The 12,232-nt window shown below is 42.0% G+C and overlaps 1 protein-coding gene across 3 annotated transcripts in view; it reads left to right on the top strand.

Annotated features, from left to right (window-relative positions):
* Window positions 1-12,232, top strand: part of vti1a (vesicle transport through interaction with t-SNAREs 1A) — a 95,693-nt gene that overhangs the window by 29,378 nt on the left and 54,083 nt on the right. For all 3 annotated transcript variants that reach the window (XM_086017109.1, XM_086017106.1, XM_086017108.1), the window contains one exon: window positions 1,674-1,758. In XM_086017109.1, coding sequence (XP_085873235.1) covers window positions 1,674-1,758 — 85 coding nt within the window. The remainder of the gene's footprint in view (window positions 1-1,673; window positions 1,759-12,232) is intronic.

The raw sequence follows: 12,232 nt of genomic DNA on the forward strand, positions 1-12,232 counted from the left end.
CTTTACTGTGTGAGATATTGAAACCATACAAAGAAATATCTACATATCTAGTGTGGATACTCACCGCAGCATGTTGGTTAAAGTTATGATATGTCACAATATCTATATTTTCTCTCGCACCGGGTATAATAATTTTTTAACGACTCGATACATCACATTGTTGAGATATATATTGCTATATATATATATATATATATATATATATATATATATATATATATATATATATATATATATATATATATATATATATATATATTCCCACCACTAGGGTCCTTCCCTTCCCTTCCCTTGCCCTGGCTTTTAGCTACTAAAAAGCCTCTCCGCTATTTAAAATGACATCTGTCACAAAGATGGAAGCCAAGTTCTCTCCATCCCCTTCCTCTTATTGTCAAACTTTGAAAAGTGCGTCGACTCATTTCCAACCCGCCTCCCCCTCCTTGCGTGTTTTTCCATTTCCTCTGAGTGATTAGCTGCTGCGTGTTTTGACAGCTAAACCCACTCTCCGGATTTGACTTCTTCCCCCTGTCCCCTTCGCTCATGTGGTGGGCATCATCTCGTTTCGTTTGTTTTTGAGTGTCAAAATAAGTCGCGCGTGAGAGAGACCATCAAACGGCGACCCTGTTTGTGTAAACACGCAAGTCTAGCATACTCACGATCCTTAGTATTCTCGACTGAAGGCAGTGGAAATGGAATTGATTCTGGACCGAGACGGCTAACGTAACGCTACAACTCAGTATTGATAATTATCCCACCCGTAACATCAATATTATACCGCAAAAAGCTCAAATGGATGCTGTATCTACAGTTGGTCCCAAACGAAAATGATAGGCTCCAATACATAAGTATCAATACAGTACACAACACTACAATACAGTGAGAGCCATGATAGGTCACAATATAGACAATTTCACCCACCTGTAATAGCGATACTTTGAAAGATAGCGAAACGATACATTACATACACATCTGTATTTTGTCCAACCCCAGTATTGATATTGTACTGGTCCGCGAGAGCCTAGAATATGACACGTCGCACTTTCGACATTTTGTCCCACCAAGTATCAATACTGTACCGTCCGGGCTCACAATGTGAACACGGCACTATCGATATTCTGCCTTAGCTCTCGATACAACTGTCTCCATTGTATGCATTTCAAACATGCCGTGCAGTCTCCTTGGATAAGTTCAGTCTTTTAAAGGTTTATAACGACTTCAGTATCAATCGTTTCTTCAGCCCGTCGTCTATGTGTTTGCATTAAGATAGCAGACTTCCTACTCATATTATTGCTCGTCAGACAAAGCAAAGAAAATCGACCAAGCAATGGCTGGTAACTGAAAAACTCGTAGATTGTGCCACTTGTAACTTAAGGTACCAACAAACCGCCTCAAAGTCGCGGCGGTTTGTTTTTCGGTGGCCAAGACGAGGCCACGGGCCCCCCCTCCCATTATCGTCATTGTCATCCATGACATGCATGCGCTTGCAATTCCATCAGCATATAAACACATTGTTATCCATGAAGGTTATTGGCAACCTTGGCGCTGTTGCGTCGGACACGCTGGGTCTGCGCGTTGAGGCTTGGCGGCGCATTTCTTTTGAACTGCGTCCCAGTGCTCCCTCAATCAATCTTTGTGTTTTTCCTCACGTGTCCTCCATGTTGTTGTTGTTGTAGAGAGCGCATCTGTTGGACAACACAGAGAGGCTGGAAAGGTCATCGCGGAGACTCGAGGCCGGCTACCAGATAGCGGTGGAAACCGGTACGTCTTCTTATTTAGGATTGGGGTGCATTCTGTGAGGGATGAGTGAGCGACAGCAAATTGGCTCGCTCATATGTGAGGTGGGTGGAAATGTGTGTTTGTGGGGGTGGGGGGGGGGGATTGTGGGAAGATGGTGTTTGGCGGAGAAGCATAGAAAAAAAAGAAAAACTGGTTCCTTGACGCCTGATGACATTTTCGGGTGCACATCAAAGGTGAGGCAGGCTGGGAGTGAGAAAGCGAGCGACACATCCCAAAGAGGAAAATTCATGCATACGCTACGCCACACTGACTGCGTCTTTTTCAATGTCTGTGTGTGTGTTTGGGTGTTTTTTTTTTTCTTCTTCTTTTTAAGGGTCTTACGAAAATAAACTTCTTAATTCAGGTGGAAGATTTTCTAAATAACACATCTCCAAACAAACGTATTAATAAGGTTGTTTTTATCGTTCCATAATTCCATCACCTCATTTGGTTCTTAAATAGATTTAACCAGTTTGCGTCCAGGTTTTTTTTTTAATCCAGTCTCGCTTCCTTGCCGCACCGTATTCCTCCGAGAGGTATCAAAGCCGAGTTCTTCAAGTGTCGTTCCGCGGCTTCCGTTGTAGTTTTCCAGAAAGTTTGTCAATTTACACTATAAATGGCGCGTGTGCGACATTGACACATTTAATAATTCAAGTCGAAGAAGGACCGCCGACTTTTGATGTGTTTTTTTTCTCCGCTAGCGTAACTATTCGTGGATTCATAAATACGAGCTGCCGGATGCTTAAAAATGCGCGTAAACCGCCGTCGTCATCCATGCTGCGAATTCTGCGAAAGCCCCGCAGAGCAGATGGGAGTGGCTGGGATCTTTTTTCAGCGGATGGGACTCGATGCGGGTGTTATAAAGGAATAAGCTAGCTGCTCAAGCAGGATGCAACTGGACAATCGTGAGCTAAATTCTACCTACCGAACTCACTGCAACAAAGTAACACTTCTGGGAAACAGCGTTTTGAAGAGGTAGCAGTGATCCAGCCCCGTCCCCAAAAATTCACGTTTCAAAAAATTAATTACTGCACATTGGGATAAGCCAAGTCACAGCAACGTCTCCATGCTCCTTGTGAGCATTTTCATTTTGCATTTGTGCACTTGGCTGCTTATCCTCTTCAGTAAACATCTGAAAGTGCAAAGTTGGCTGTCCTTGCCTGCATGCCAGACCCCGAACAGTTGAGTTGCGTTTGGTCTCGTGGCTTTCGAGCTCGGTCGGTCCTCCCGCCACGTGAACCCTGACCCTCTGTCACTCCCGGCCGACTCATCCGAGAGAAATCTCGCCGAGGTCCCGCGCGCACCCACGGTAGGGTGCGTCGGTTGTTTGGTTGCGGGGGTGTGGGGGTTTGATGCCTCGCCCCGGCGCGTTTAATCCGTGACCCCACACTTTACTTGGCTGTCGGCGGCCCTCTGCTCAGCTGCACAACCTGAAATGGCGACGCCTGCTCGGGTCAAACACGCGGTGCATCCGCAACAAAGACAAAGGATGCGCTGGGAATAGATTTTTCTCTCAACACACTTGGATAGAAATGGGAAGAATCGAGAATAAAGACTGTTTTACTCCACCTCGGGAGAAAAAAAATGGTACGCAACTTGTTTTGAAGGTTATGGTTTGATTCAGTAAGAAAACAAAATGCACGATAGAACACTCAACGGGAATATTTGAACAATGACTTTGAAAATTGTAACTTTTAAAATCTTAAAACACTGGCAGTAAACTGTCAATTAACAACAGCCACTCTTAATACAATTTCTATAATAAAATACCAATATCTCATTCCTGATGTTTACCATCTTAAATGTTTTCATTTTAGGAAAGTAAAATTTTGACAGTTTCTTCTTTTTAGCAAAGCGCAACTTTTCGCCTTGCCCTTTACCTAATATGTTCGGGCGCGGAACCGTATTTAAATATCCCAATCCGAATATGTGTACTTTTACACATACTACACATGATGATGATGGGATTTTTAGGCAAACCTGGGCCAAAGCAACAGGTGGCGCTGCAACTCCTTTTTGAGCCCTTTCTGAGCCAATCAGAAGCCTGAAGAAAGTCACGCAATCAAGTCAACAATTGAGGAAGGCGGCAAAGAACGGCCTGCAAAAATCATTCAAATACCACGTGAGCAAAACAAAGGCTGGTGTGGCATTTCAATAATTCAAGTAATTCATCCAATCAGACGTCGGCTGTGTCCGGATGTGGTCTTTATGTTGCGCTCATTCAAAGTTGCAGCTCACAATCACACCGCGTGGTCCTTTGAGAAATGCAATTGACCGCCATTAGAGAAGTGGAAACAAAAGACATAAAAAAAAAAAAAAAAAAAACGAAACAAAAATATATGTATACACATTTCAAAGAACAAAGAAACGGTGTTGAAATTCCGCTTTTTTTTCCTCCCCACTCGAGCTTCGTCTCTCGTAATGACCGCGAACAAAAAGCCAGCATGCTTCTGGGTCAGATTTAAAGGGAAGGGAGGGGGTGCACTTGTTCTAAGAAAAGACGAATCTTCACAATGTATCATCATCACATTTTAGCATTTAATTTTTTTTTTTTTCTTAAACTATTCTCAGCGTCTCGAGTGTATTTAAAGAAAACAAAGGCTTGTCAAGAGCAGTGAGAGCCCTCAAAGGGATAGCGAGCGCACTCTTTGGACACGCGGCGCTATTTATTTACCACACGCACACCCCCCAACTCACTGACAAGCAGACTTTTCTGTTCGTCTCATAAATAAAGTATAGAAGTTCGTTAGCAAAACAGAAAAAAAAAAAAAAAACTTAAAAGGCAAGTTGCAGCAACAAGCAACCAAGCACGACAGTTAGCTTGGGCTTGGCGAAAAAACAGCTCTTAATAATCATGTGAAATAAATATGTCAAATTTTGTGTGTAATTTGTTTGTTTGTTGTCTGTAGTTTTGTATGCTTGAGTTCTGATTGTTTTTGTTGTTTACAGTAGCAGGGCATGACAGGTGTCCTGCCATTAATCTAAATTAGAAAGACAAATAATAAATGGCCATTTTTCTGCATAAATGCACATACATAATGATCATCATTTTCCAAATAATCAAATAAACAATGAAAATTTCCCCACTGTGGGATCAATAAAGGCCTTCTTATCTTAATCTATTTTATTTTATAATTTTCCAAATAATCTGACAATTCATCCCTGGAAAAATATTGAATGCAATACGGATTAATGAAATATCCTCCTGATTTTGTATCAGTCTTACTCAAACTGTACTTCAATATTTTTTGTTTGCAGTAGCATTATATTATAGATGCACTGTTACTAATATTTTTAAATGTACATTCATAACATTTATAGACTATTGAATGAAATATCATTTGTTAGTTCATGTCACTGATTTTGTTTCACTTCTACTAAAAATGTTGGTAATTTTTTTTTCTTTACAGTAGCATCAATCGGCAACTTTACCTTGATTAATTTTCTGAATATTTTCTTATTTTATATTACATACATGCATACATACAAATAAAACGTGTGCACGTTTGACAAAAATACACTGTTCTATTACATGGATAGTGAAATTTGCTTTGTCACCCCTTTGAGTTTGTATCATTTTTACTCAAAAACAAAATTGTCTACTGGAGCATTCATTATACATGTAGATTTGCTTTTTTCAGTACAAATTCAACATACACAATTACACATTCAGGTTTTGTAGATGTATGCCAAAATAATTCTTTCTAAAACTTGGAAAGTGACTTTTTTCCATGGAAGTTCTTCCTACTGATTTTATATCAGTTTGAGGAAAAATGTCATTCATTTTGTTTTTGTTTATGGTTGCATGATACTCTAGATGTTATTGTAAATTATACAAACAAATTCCAGTTTTGCAGGTAAGTGACAAGAATCATTTGTAGCAATGGGAGGATGAAATTTGCTGCGCATGTTCATCTCGCTGAGTTTCACTGAAAATGTTATTTCTGTACTGGAAGTATTTGCTCTAAATTATACATTTACATTAATTTGACAAGATAATTTTCAAAATGGTGAGAAATAATACAAAGCGATGATTGTTGACAATTTAAAAAGCTCAAAAAATGTGCATGAGATATCGGGAGATTTTTATTTTTAATCCATCCATCCATTCATCCATTATCTATACCGCTTGTCCTCACAAGGGTCGCGGGCGTGCTGGAGCCTATCCCAGCTGTCTATTTTTAATCCATTTGTGAATGATTAAAAAAAAGACATGTCATTTCACTTTGTCCGTATGAGATATTTTTGGGCGAATTATGAGGTTTGGAAATGAATTGAATCCATTTTGAAATGCGGCAATAATATTGTGAAAAAGTGAAGAGGGAGGGAGACAAAAACATTTCTAAAAGTGGTGAGGGACATGAATCAATAGCGTGAAAAAATAAAACTGAGCACAGCTCATTAGGGATTGATTTCACTCCTGTTTCGATAAGCCGAGCGGTTCGGGCTTTGGAGCCTCTGACCCACCCCTCGAAGTTTACGGCGTACCAGGTAGAGAGCAGCACCGCGGGCCACCAACTTTATTAGGATGGCTGATGAGCTGATTAGAGCTTGTCAATCAAAGGTACCAGAGACTCACAATCGGGCTTGTGAGTGGAGGGGGGCACCACTTTGTTTCTTTCTATCCTCCTTTCCTGCTCACTCACTCTCTCGATTTTTTTTTTTTTGTTTTTGTTTTTTTTTTTGTCGTTATATTGAAGCGAGCAACAAAGTGGCAGCCGCAACATTAGCGGAGGCTAAGCTAAGCGAGCCCGCGCGAGGACGCTGTGATGATGTGACGACGCTATTAAAGGCCGCATCGGCTTGTGTTAAAGCTCTTTGATTTGGGGCGGCGGTACCATTACATGAGGGGGGCGGGGGGGGTCCGACGAGTCGGCGCCACGCCGAAAGATTCGGCGGCGGCCAGAACAAAAACCAAAAACAAAACAGAAGACAAATACGTACGGCATTTGCACAATTTGTGGTCGTCCCGCATAATGCCGGGATTCCCAAAATGGGCTGAGCGCAAGATTAAAAGTGGACTGGAAACACTCGCTATCTGTGGGTCTGATGTACCCCAAACCATGATGCCGCAACTCTTTCAAAAGCCCAAATAAACAATATTTCATGATTTCAATTCCTTTCAAGTGAAACTAGACTGGAGCGAAACTGAGTCATACTGGCGAGAGCAACAACAACAAAAAAAAGTCTACCGTCTCTGTGTGACGTACGGTTTCCTTTGAAAGGAACGCCCTCCACACCTGTTCCCAGCGGCGCTGCTGGTTTGGTTAGTCAAGTAGGTAAAATGGGTGCGGCTGAAATCTGTATTTTGGGGTGAACGGGGCACAGCGGATGACTTAGAGGGAGGCGTTCATTTTTTCAAATGGAAGACGAAATGGGACATTCCGCGGGAACGGCAAATCGGCGGAGCGCTTTTCAGCAAGGATCCGTCTTGGAAAGGTCATCTCCACGGTTAATATTAAATGTATATTTTAATCCAAGTTTTTGTCATTGTTTTCAGTCGTAGTCAGCCACATTTCTGCCAACCGAAGTACCTTGGCCTTGATTATCTCCAAACATTCTACTGCCACTGGGGATTTTTTTTTTTTTTTTTTTCCAAGCTGCAGTCTGTTGATTCAGCTCTTCCCGTCCCATTGAGGGCGTCCGTATGCTAGCTGGCTTTTGTGTACCGAAGGCCTTTTGTCCAGCGGCACCTCAGCTAGCGCAGTTGAAGCGTAAACAATTTTTTTTTTTTTGCCCCTAAATCCCCGCGGAACAGCTCAGTGCGAGGGTGTCAAAGATAATGGCGATTTATTGCAGCTCTCAGCTTTCTCATTGGCCCTTGCGCCCTCTTTCCAATCGCCAGCCGTCCCTTCCTCCTCAAACAGATTAAAATTAAGACGTAAACATGTGAGGACGGAATTAACACGTTTAGCCAGTCTCCCCGTCCCATATCCCATTTTCGCTGCGGCTGATCCCCGCCGCCGCCGCCGCCGAAAAAGGAACGACGCGGCTGCAATTTTAATGACTGGCGGCCGTTTTTTGAAGTCCACATGAAAAAAAAAAAAAAAGGCATGCGCTTGCCGTTTGTGCCGGCGCTAGATACGGCGGGGGCCGAGGCTCAGGCCCGTGATTGGCGGGGGGGACATGCGCCGCAGGCTCGGACTCCGGTGCTCCTCGATAGCATCGGTGTCATTTTCCTCTTCTCGATAAGACGGCATGCTGACAAGGTCCGATTAGGAGGGGGGGAGGGAATAATTACAGCGTTGCCTTTCATCCGGCGATAAACAGCACGCCGGCGGCTGGATTTTTTTTTTTTTTTAAGAGCTGAAGCATATACATTCAGGAAATAGAGTTAACTAAATTTGAAGAAAAACACACTTGCCCACACCCACCACCACCATCAGCCCCCACCCCCCTCCTCCTTCAAAACATAATTTTTTTTCCGAGGCCTCCTTTTCTCAAAGCTGTGAAATATTTACGTCCTGGCTCCGGGCGCCATTAATCTAACAATTATCAAATGACGGCGTATTCTGTGTGAACGCACAATGCTACGTTGTGGCGGCAAACCAAAAGAGTCATTTATTATGCTATACCTCAAGGAGTGTCCTTTTTTTTTCCAATTTCCTTTTTTTTTTTTAAACCGACGAATGAAAAGAGAGCTCCTCTGAATATGCAAACCACAATGTGGAACACAGACAACAAACAGCGATTGTGCGGGGGGAAAAAAGTCATGAAATAGATCTGTATGAATTATAAGAAATAGCAGGTGACACCAAACTTGAAATAAAAATGTTTACTCTTCTCTGTTTAACACCCCTGTTTCTATGAGTCAATTTGACCCAAGCAAATTTGACCCAAGCAAATTTAAATGATCCAAAAGTGTCAAAAACATGATTTAAAAAAAAAAAAAAAACATAATAAATGTCAATTGGAACAAAAACTTGAAGAATAAAGTAGATTCGGGAAGAAAAGACTCTTCTTTATATAACCGTGGAGTTATGTTGTATGTCAGGATGCGCGATAATGTCTCTGTTTCAGTGTGACCCGGGCCTGTTTCAATTATCCAAAAGTGTGTTAAATTTTTGAAGAATATTCCGGCTGAACAAAAAGACATTTATTTCACCCCCCTTTTTTTCTTACTTTCTCTGGAACAAAAACACAAAAGACAATGGGTCAATTTGACCCATGCATGTTCAATTATCCAAAGGACTTGAACATTGGATTTTAAACATTTGTAATAAATGTCACTTTTCACAATTTTTTTTCAAAATTTCACAAAAAGACTTGAAAAACAAAATACTTTACTTAACTCCCAGGATGACTGATAATGTCACTGGGCCAAAATGACCCAGTCAAATTGAATTATCCAAAAGCATCAGACACTGAATTAAAAAAAAAAAAACATAAAAAATGTAAATAAATAGTGATTGGCACCAAAGTTGAAGTCTGTACTGTAGGGCCTTGGGAAAAAAAAAATATATATATATTTTTCCCACTTCCCCTGATGCAATTGGGCGTGGATCCCAAACACCCGCTCACACCTGTGTCTTAAAAGTAAGCAGATATAGTTTGCTATTTTTAGGTTACAATGAGTAAAAAGACCCCTCACACCCCCTAACACACACACACACACACACACTTCTCTCCTGGCCTTGTTGCGTGCAGAAGAAAAAGTGTAGCATTGACCTCTGGCTGACACGGAGAGAGCTGGAGGAGCGAGGGAGGGAAGGATGGAGGGTGGGTGGTGGGCTGGGGGAGCAGAGTGCTGGGGGTGGGGGTGTTGTTGGTCGTAGGAAAAAAGAAAGAGCCACACAGCGAGCAGAGAGTCGAGACAACAACTGTGAAGAGCGGCGCAGGGTTCAAGAAAAGCGGTTTCAGAAGGAAATAGGAGACAAAAGCGAGGACTCTGAGCCCCCCCACGGGCGCTTTAAAGGGCCGCTACATCTGAGGCGCCTGCCGCTATATTTAAGAAAAAAAAATGGGAAAGGAGAACCAAGCGGGAGAGAGAAACAATGTAATCATGTCACGCAGTTGATGCATTGATGGCGACAATGACTTGGATGACAAATTATCACATTTTTACCTCGTAATGACCATTTTCGCATAACAGTTTATTTTTTTTTATTCCAAAACACCGCTGTGAACCTTACCAAATTTATGAAACAAATTATTACGTTGGTGAAATACATTTTGAAAAATTCTTCAAAGGTTTTTTTTGTTTGTAGAATTTCACGGCAGGCCTGAAAAAAAAAAAAAAAGAAGCAGCAGCACTCCGACTGGCTACATATGTCCCACGGGCCACAGGTTCCCCACCCTTGACAGAAGGCTTCACCGACAAACTAAATTTGAATAAATTGAGCAACATTTCAGTGTACAATTTATTGTTTTCTTGTTACGATGCACACGTTTGAGAAGGTCATTTTTGAACTCTGAATATTTCATTTCTCAAGTGCAGCATTATGTCTTAAAATGGCAATTACTCATGACTTGTAAATATGAATCAAATATTGATGTCACTTGGTCCCTAATACCAAAAAAATTAAACTAATCATCAATTTTGGAACCAAGCATGTATGTCATGATACATAATATAAATGCAAAGTATTTATTTAGATGAGTATGTTGTCTTTCTTTGATTGATTAATGGGTGGGCCCAAAAAAGAATCTTATTTTGTGAAACAGTAAAACCAGATATCAAGAAAAAATATTTGAATTTGATGTTCGAAGTGTTTCATATTACTTTTGCTTATTTGCTTTTAAATAGCTGTTTCATTCTTATTATTAACTTTATTTAATTATATCACAAAATGACAATTACTATGAATATTAGAACCAAAATTACAAAGATGCATGATTCATAAATAAATAAGCAAGCCCATGTAAAAAAAAAAAAAAAAAAAAGATGAGATGTACGTCTTTGCTTTGCAACAATTTTGCTGTTTAGCCACAAAGCATTTGTGTTCTTTTAAGCACGTGCTGACCCGATAGCCTCAGTTTTTCAATAAGATACCTTTTCAGATGTTAAAAAAAAAAGAAGATAGAGCAGCAGCATGTGTGAAGTTGAAGCGCCTTCAGGAAGAAACGCGCATCTTCAACGCGTGCCACGATGAGCTCCTTCTTCATCTGCGTCTTGTGACGCTTCCTATTCGGCCACGAGCGCAATTAGCCCGCGCAAACACGGCCAGCCGCATTAGCCGTCTCCATCTGTCCTCGCGCCTCCTCAGTGGGGAGGCCCCAAGGACCTCCAACCGCACCCTCCCCTCGACCGTGTCAAAGGAGCGTCCTCCTTTAGCCGTCCTGGTGCCCATCAGACGGGCTTGCCGCCTGTTTAAGACGCCCGGGCAAGATGAAACGGAACTGGGCCGGGATATCAGCTGGCTAGCCCAGCTGCCCGTCGGTGGGGGGCACAGCGGGGACTTGGTCGGCGGGGTTAACCTCACGAGTGCTCGGCGGCGGGTGCTACTCGAGCGCGTCACGCGACTCCAGTCGGCGTTTTAGGTTGACAAAAATAAACGGAGTTGTGTTTTTCCCAATGTGGCCACAGATGACAGCAAGTTTGCAAAAGAATGTCAAGCTTTTGTTTGCTAACCTGGCGAGAGCTCCTCGTATGCTACCCGAGCGCGTCACACACCTCCAGTCGCAGCTTTAGGCCAACAACTACTCCTTTTACATTCTGGGTTTATCCCTCGAAGAAACAAAAAACGCTTTCAATACCAAGGCAAAAACATGGAAAAGCTTTTGTCACTGGGAAGAATCTTAGGAGGCTGCTGCTCGAGCGCATCACACAATTCGAGTCACGATTTCACTATTTGTTATCAAAACTAACAAAACTCTTGTTACCACACCAGGGCAAAAGGAGAAAAAGCTTTTGTTTTGGAAGTGGGTTAACCTTAGCAGTGCTCCATGGCTGCTGCTCGAGCGTGTCACTCAGCTTGAGTCACACTCTCAGAAGATGAACTTGTTTGTCACCATCTTACCAAAAATAACAAAACTATTGTTGCCTTACCAGGACAAAAGCAGAAAAAGCTTTTGTCTTGGAAAGGGGCCTAACCTTAGGTGGGCTCCACTGCTGCTGCTCGAACGCACGTCACACAAGAACTCAGTTTTAGAAAACAGAACTCTTCACCAAAAATAAACAAACATTGTTGCCATATTGAGGCAAAATAAGAAGAACCTTTTTGTCCTGTGGGAGCCAACTAACACTAGGAGCATTCTGTGGCTGCTAGTCGAGCGCCTCACCCCAAGTCACAGTTTAAAGAAACAACAACTGGGTTTGTCTTAAACTGACAAAAAAGTGTTGCTGCCAAGCCCGAGCCGGACAAAAAAAATGTAAAGCCTGGGAGGAGGTGAGGTAACCTTAGGAGTGCTCTGCTACTGCTACTTAAGCGCATCACCCCGAATCACAGTTAAAACTAATAAACACTTTTCACATATTATTTGTCACAACCCATCTGATGCACAACAATGTCAACCT

This window comes from Filicampus tigris, chromosome 19 (assembly GCF_054856515.1).
Source record: "Filicampus tigris isolate MCC_2025a chromosome 19, RoL_Ftig_1.0, whole genome shotgun sequence".
Taxonomy (NCBI): Eukaryota; Metazoa; Chordata; class Actinopteri; order Syngnathiformes; family Syngnathidae; genus Filicampus; species Filicampus tigris.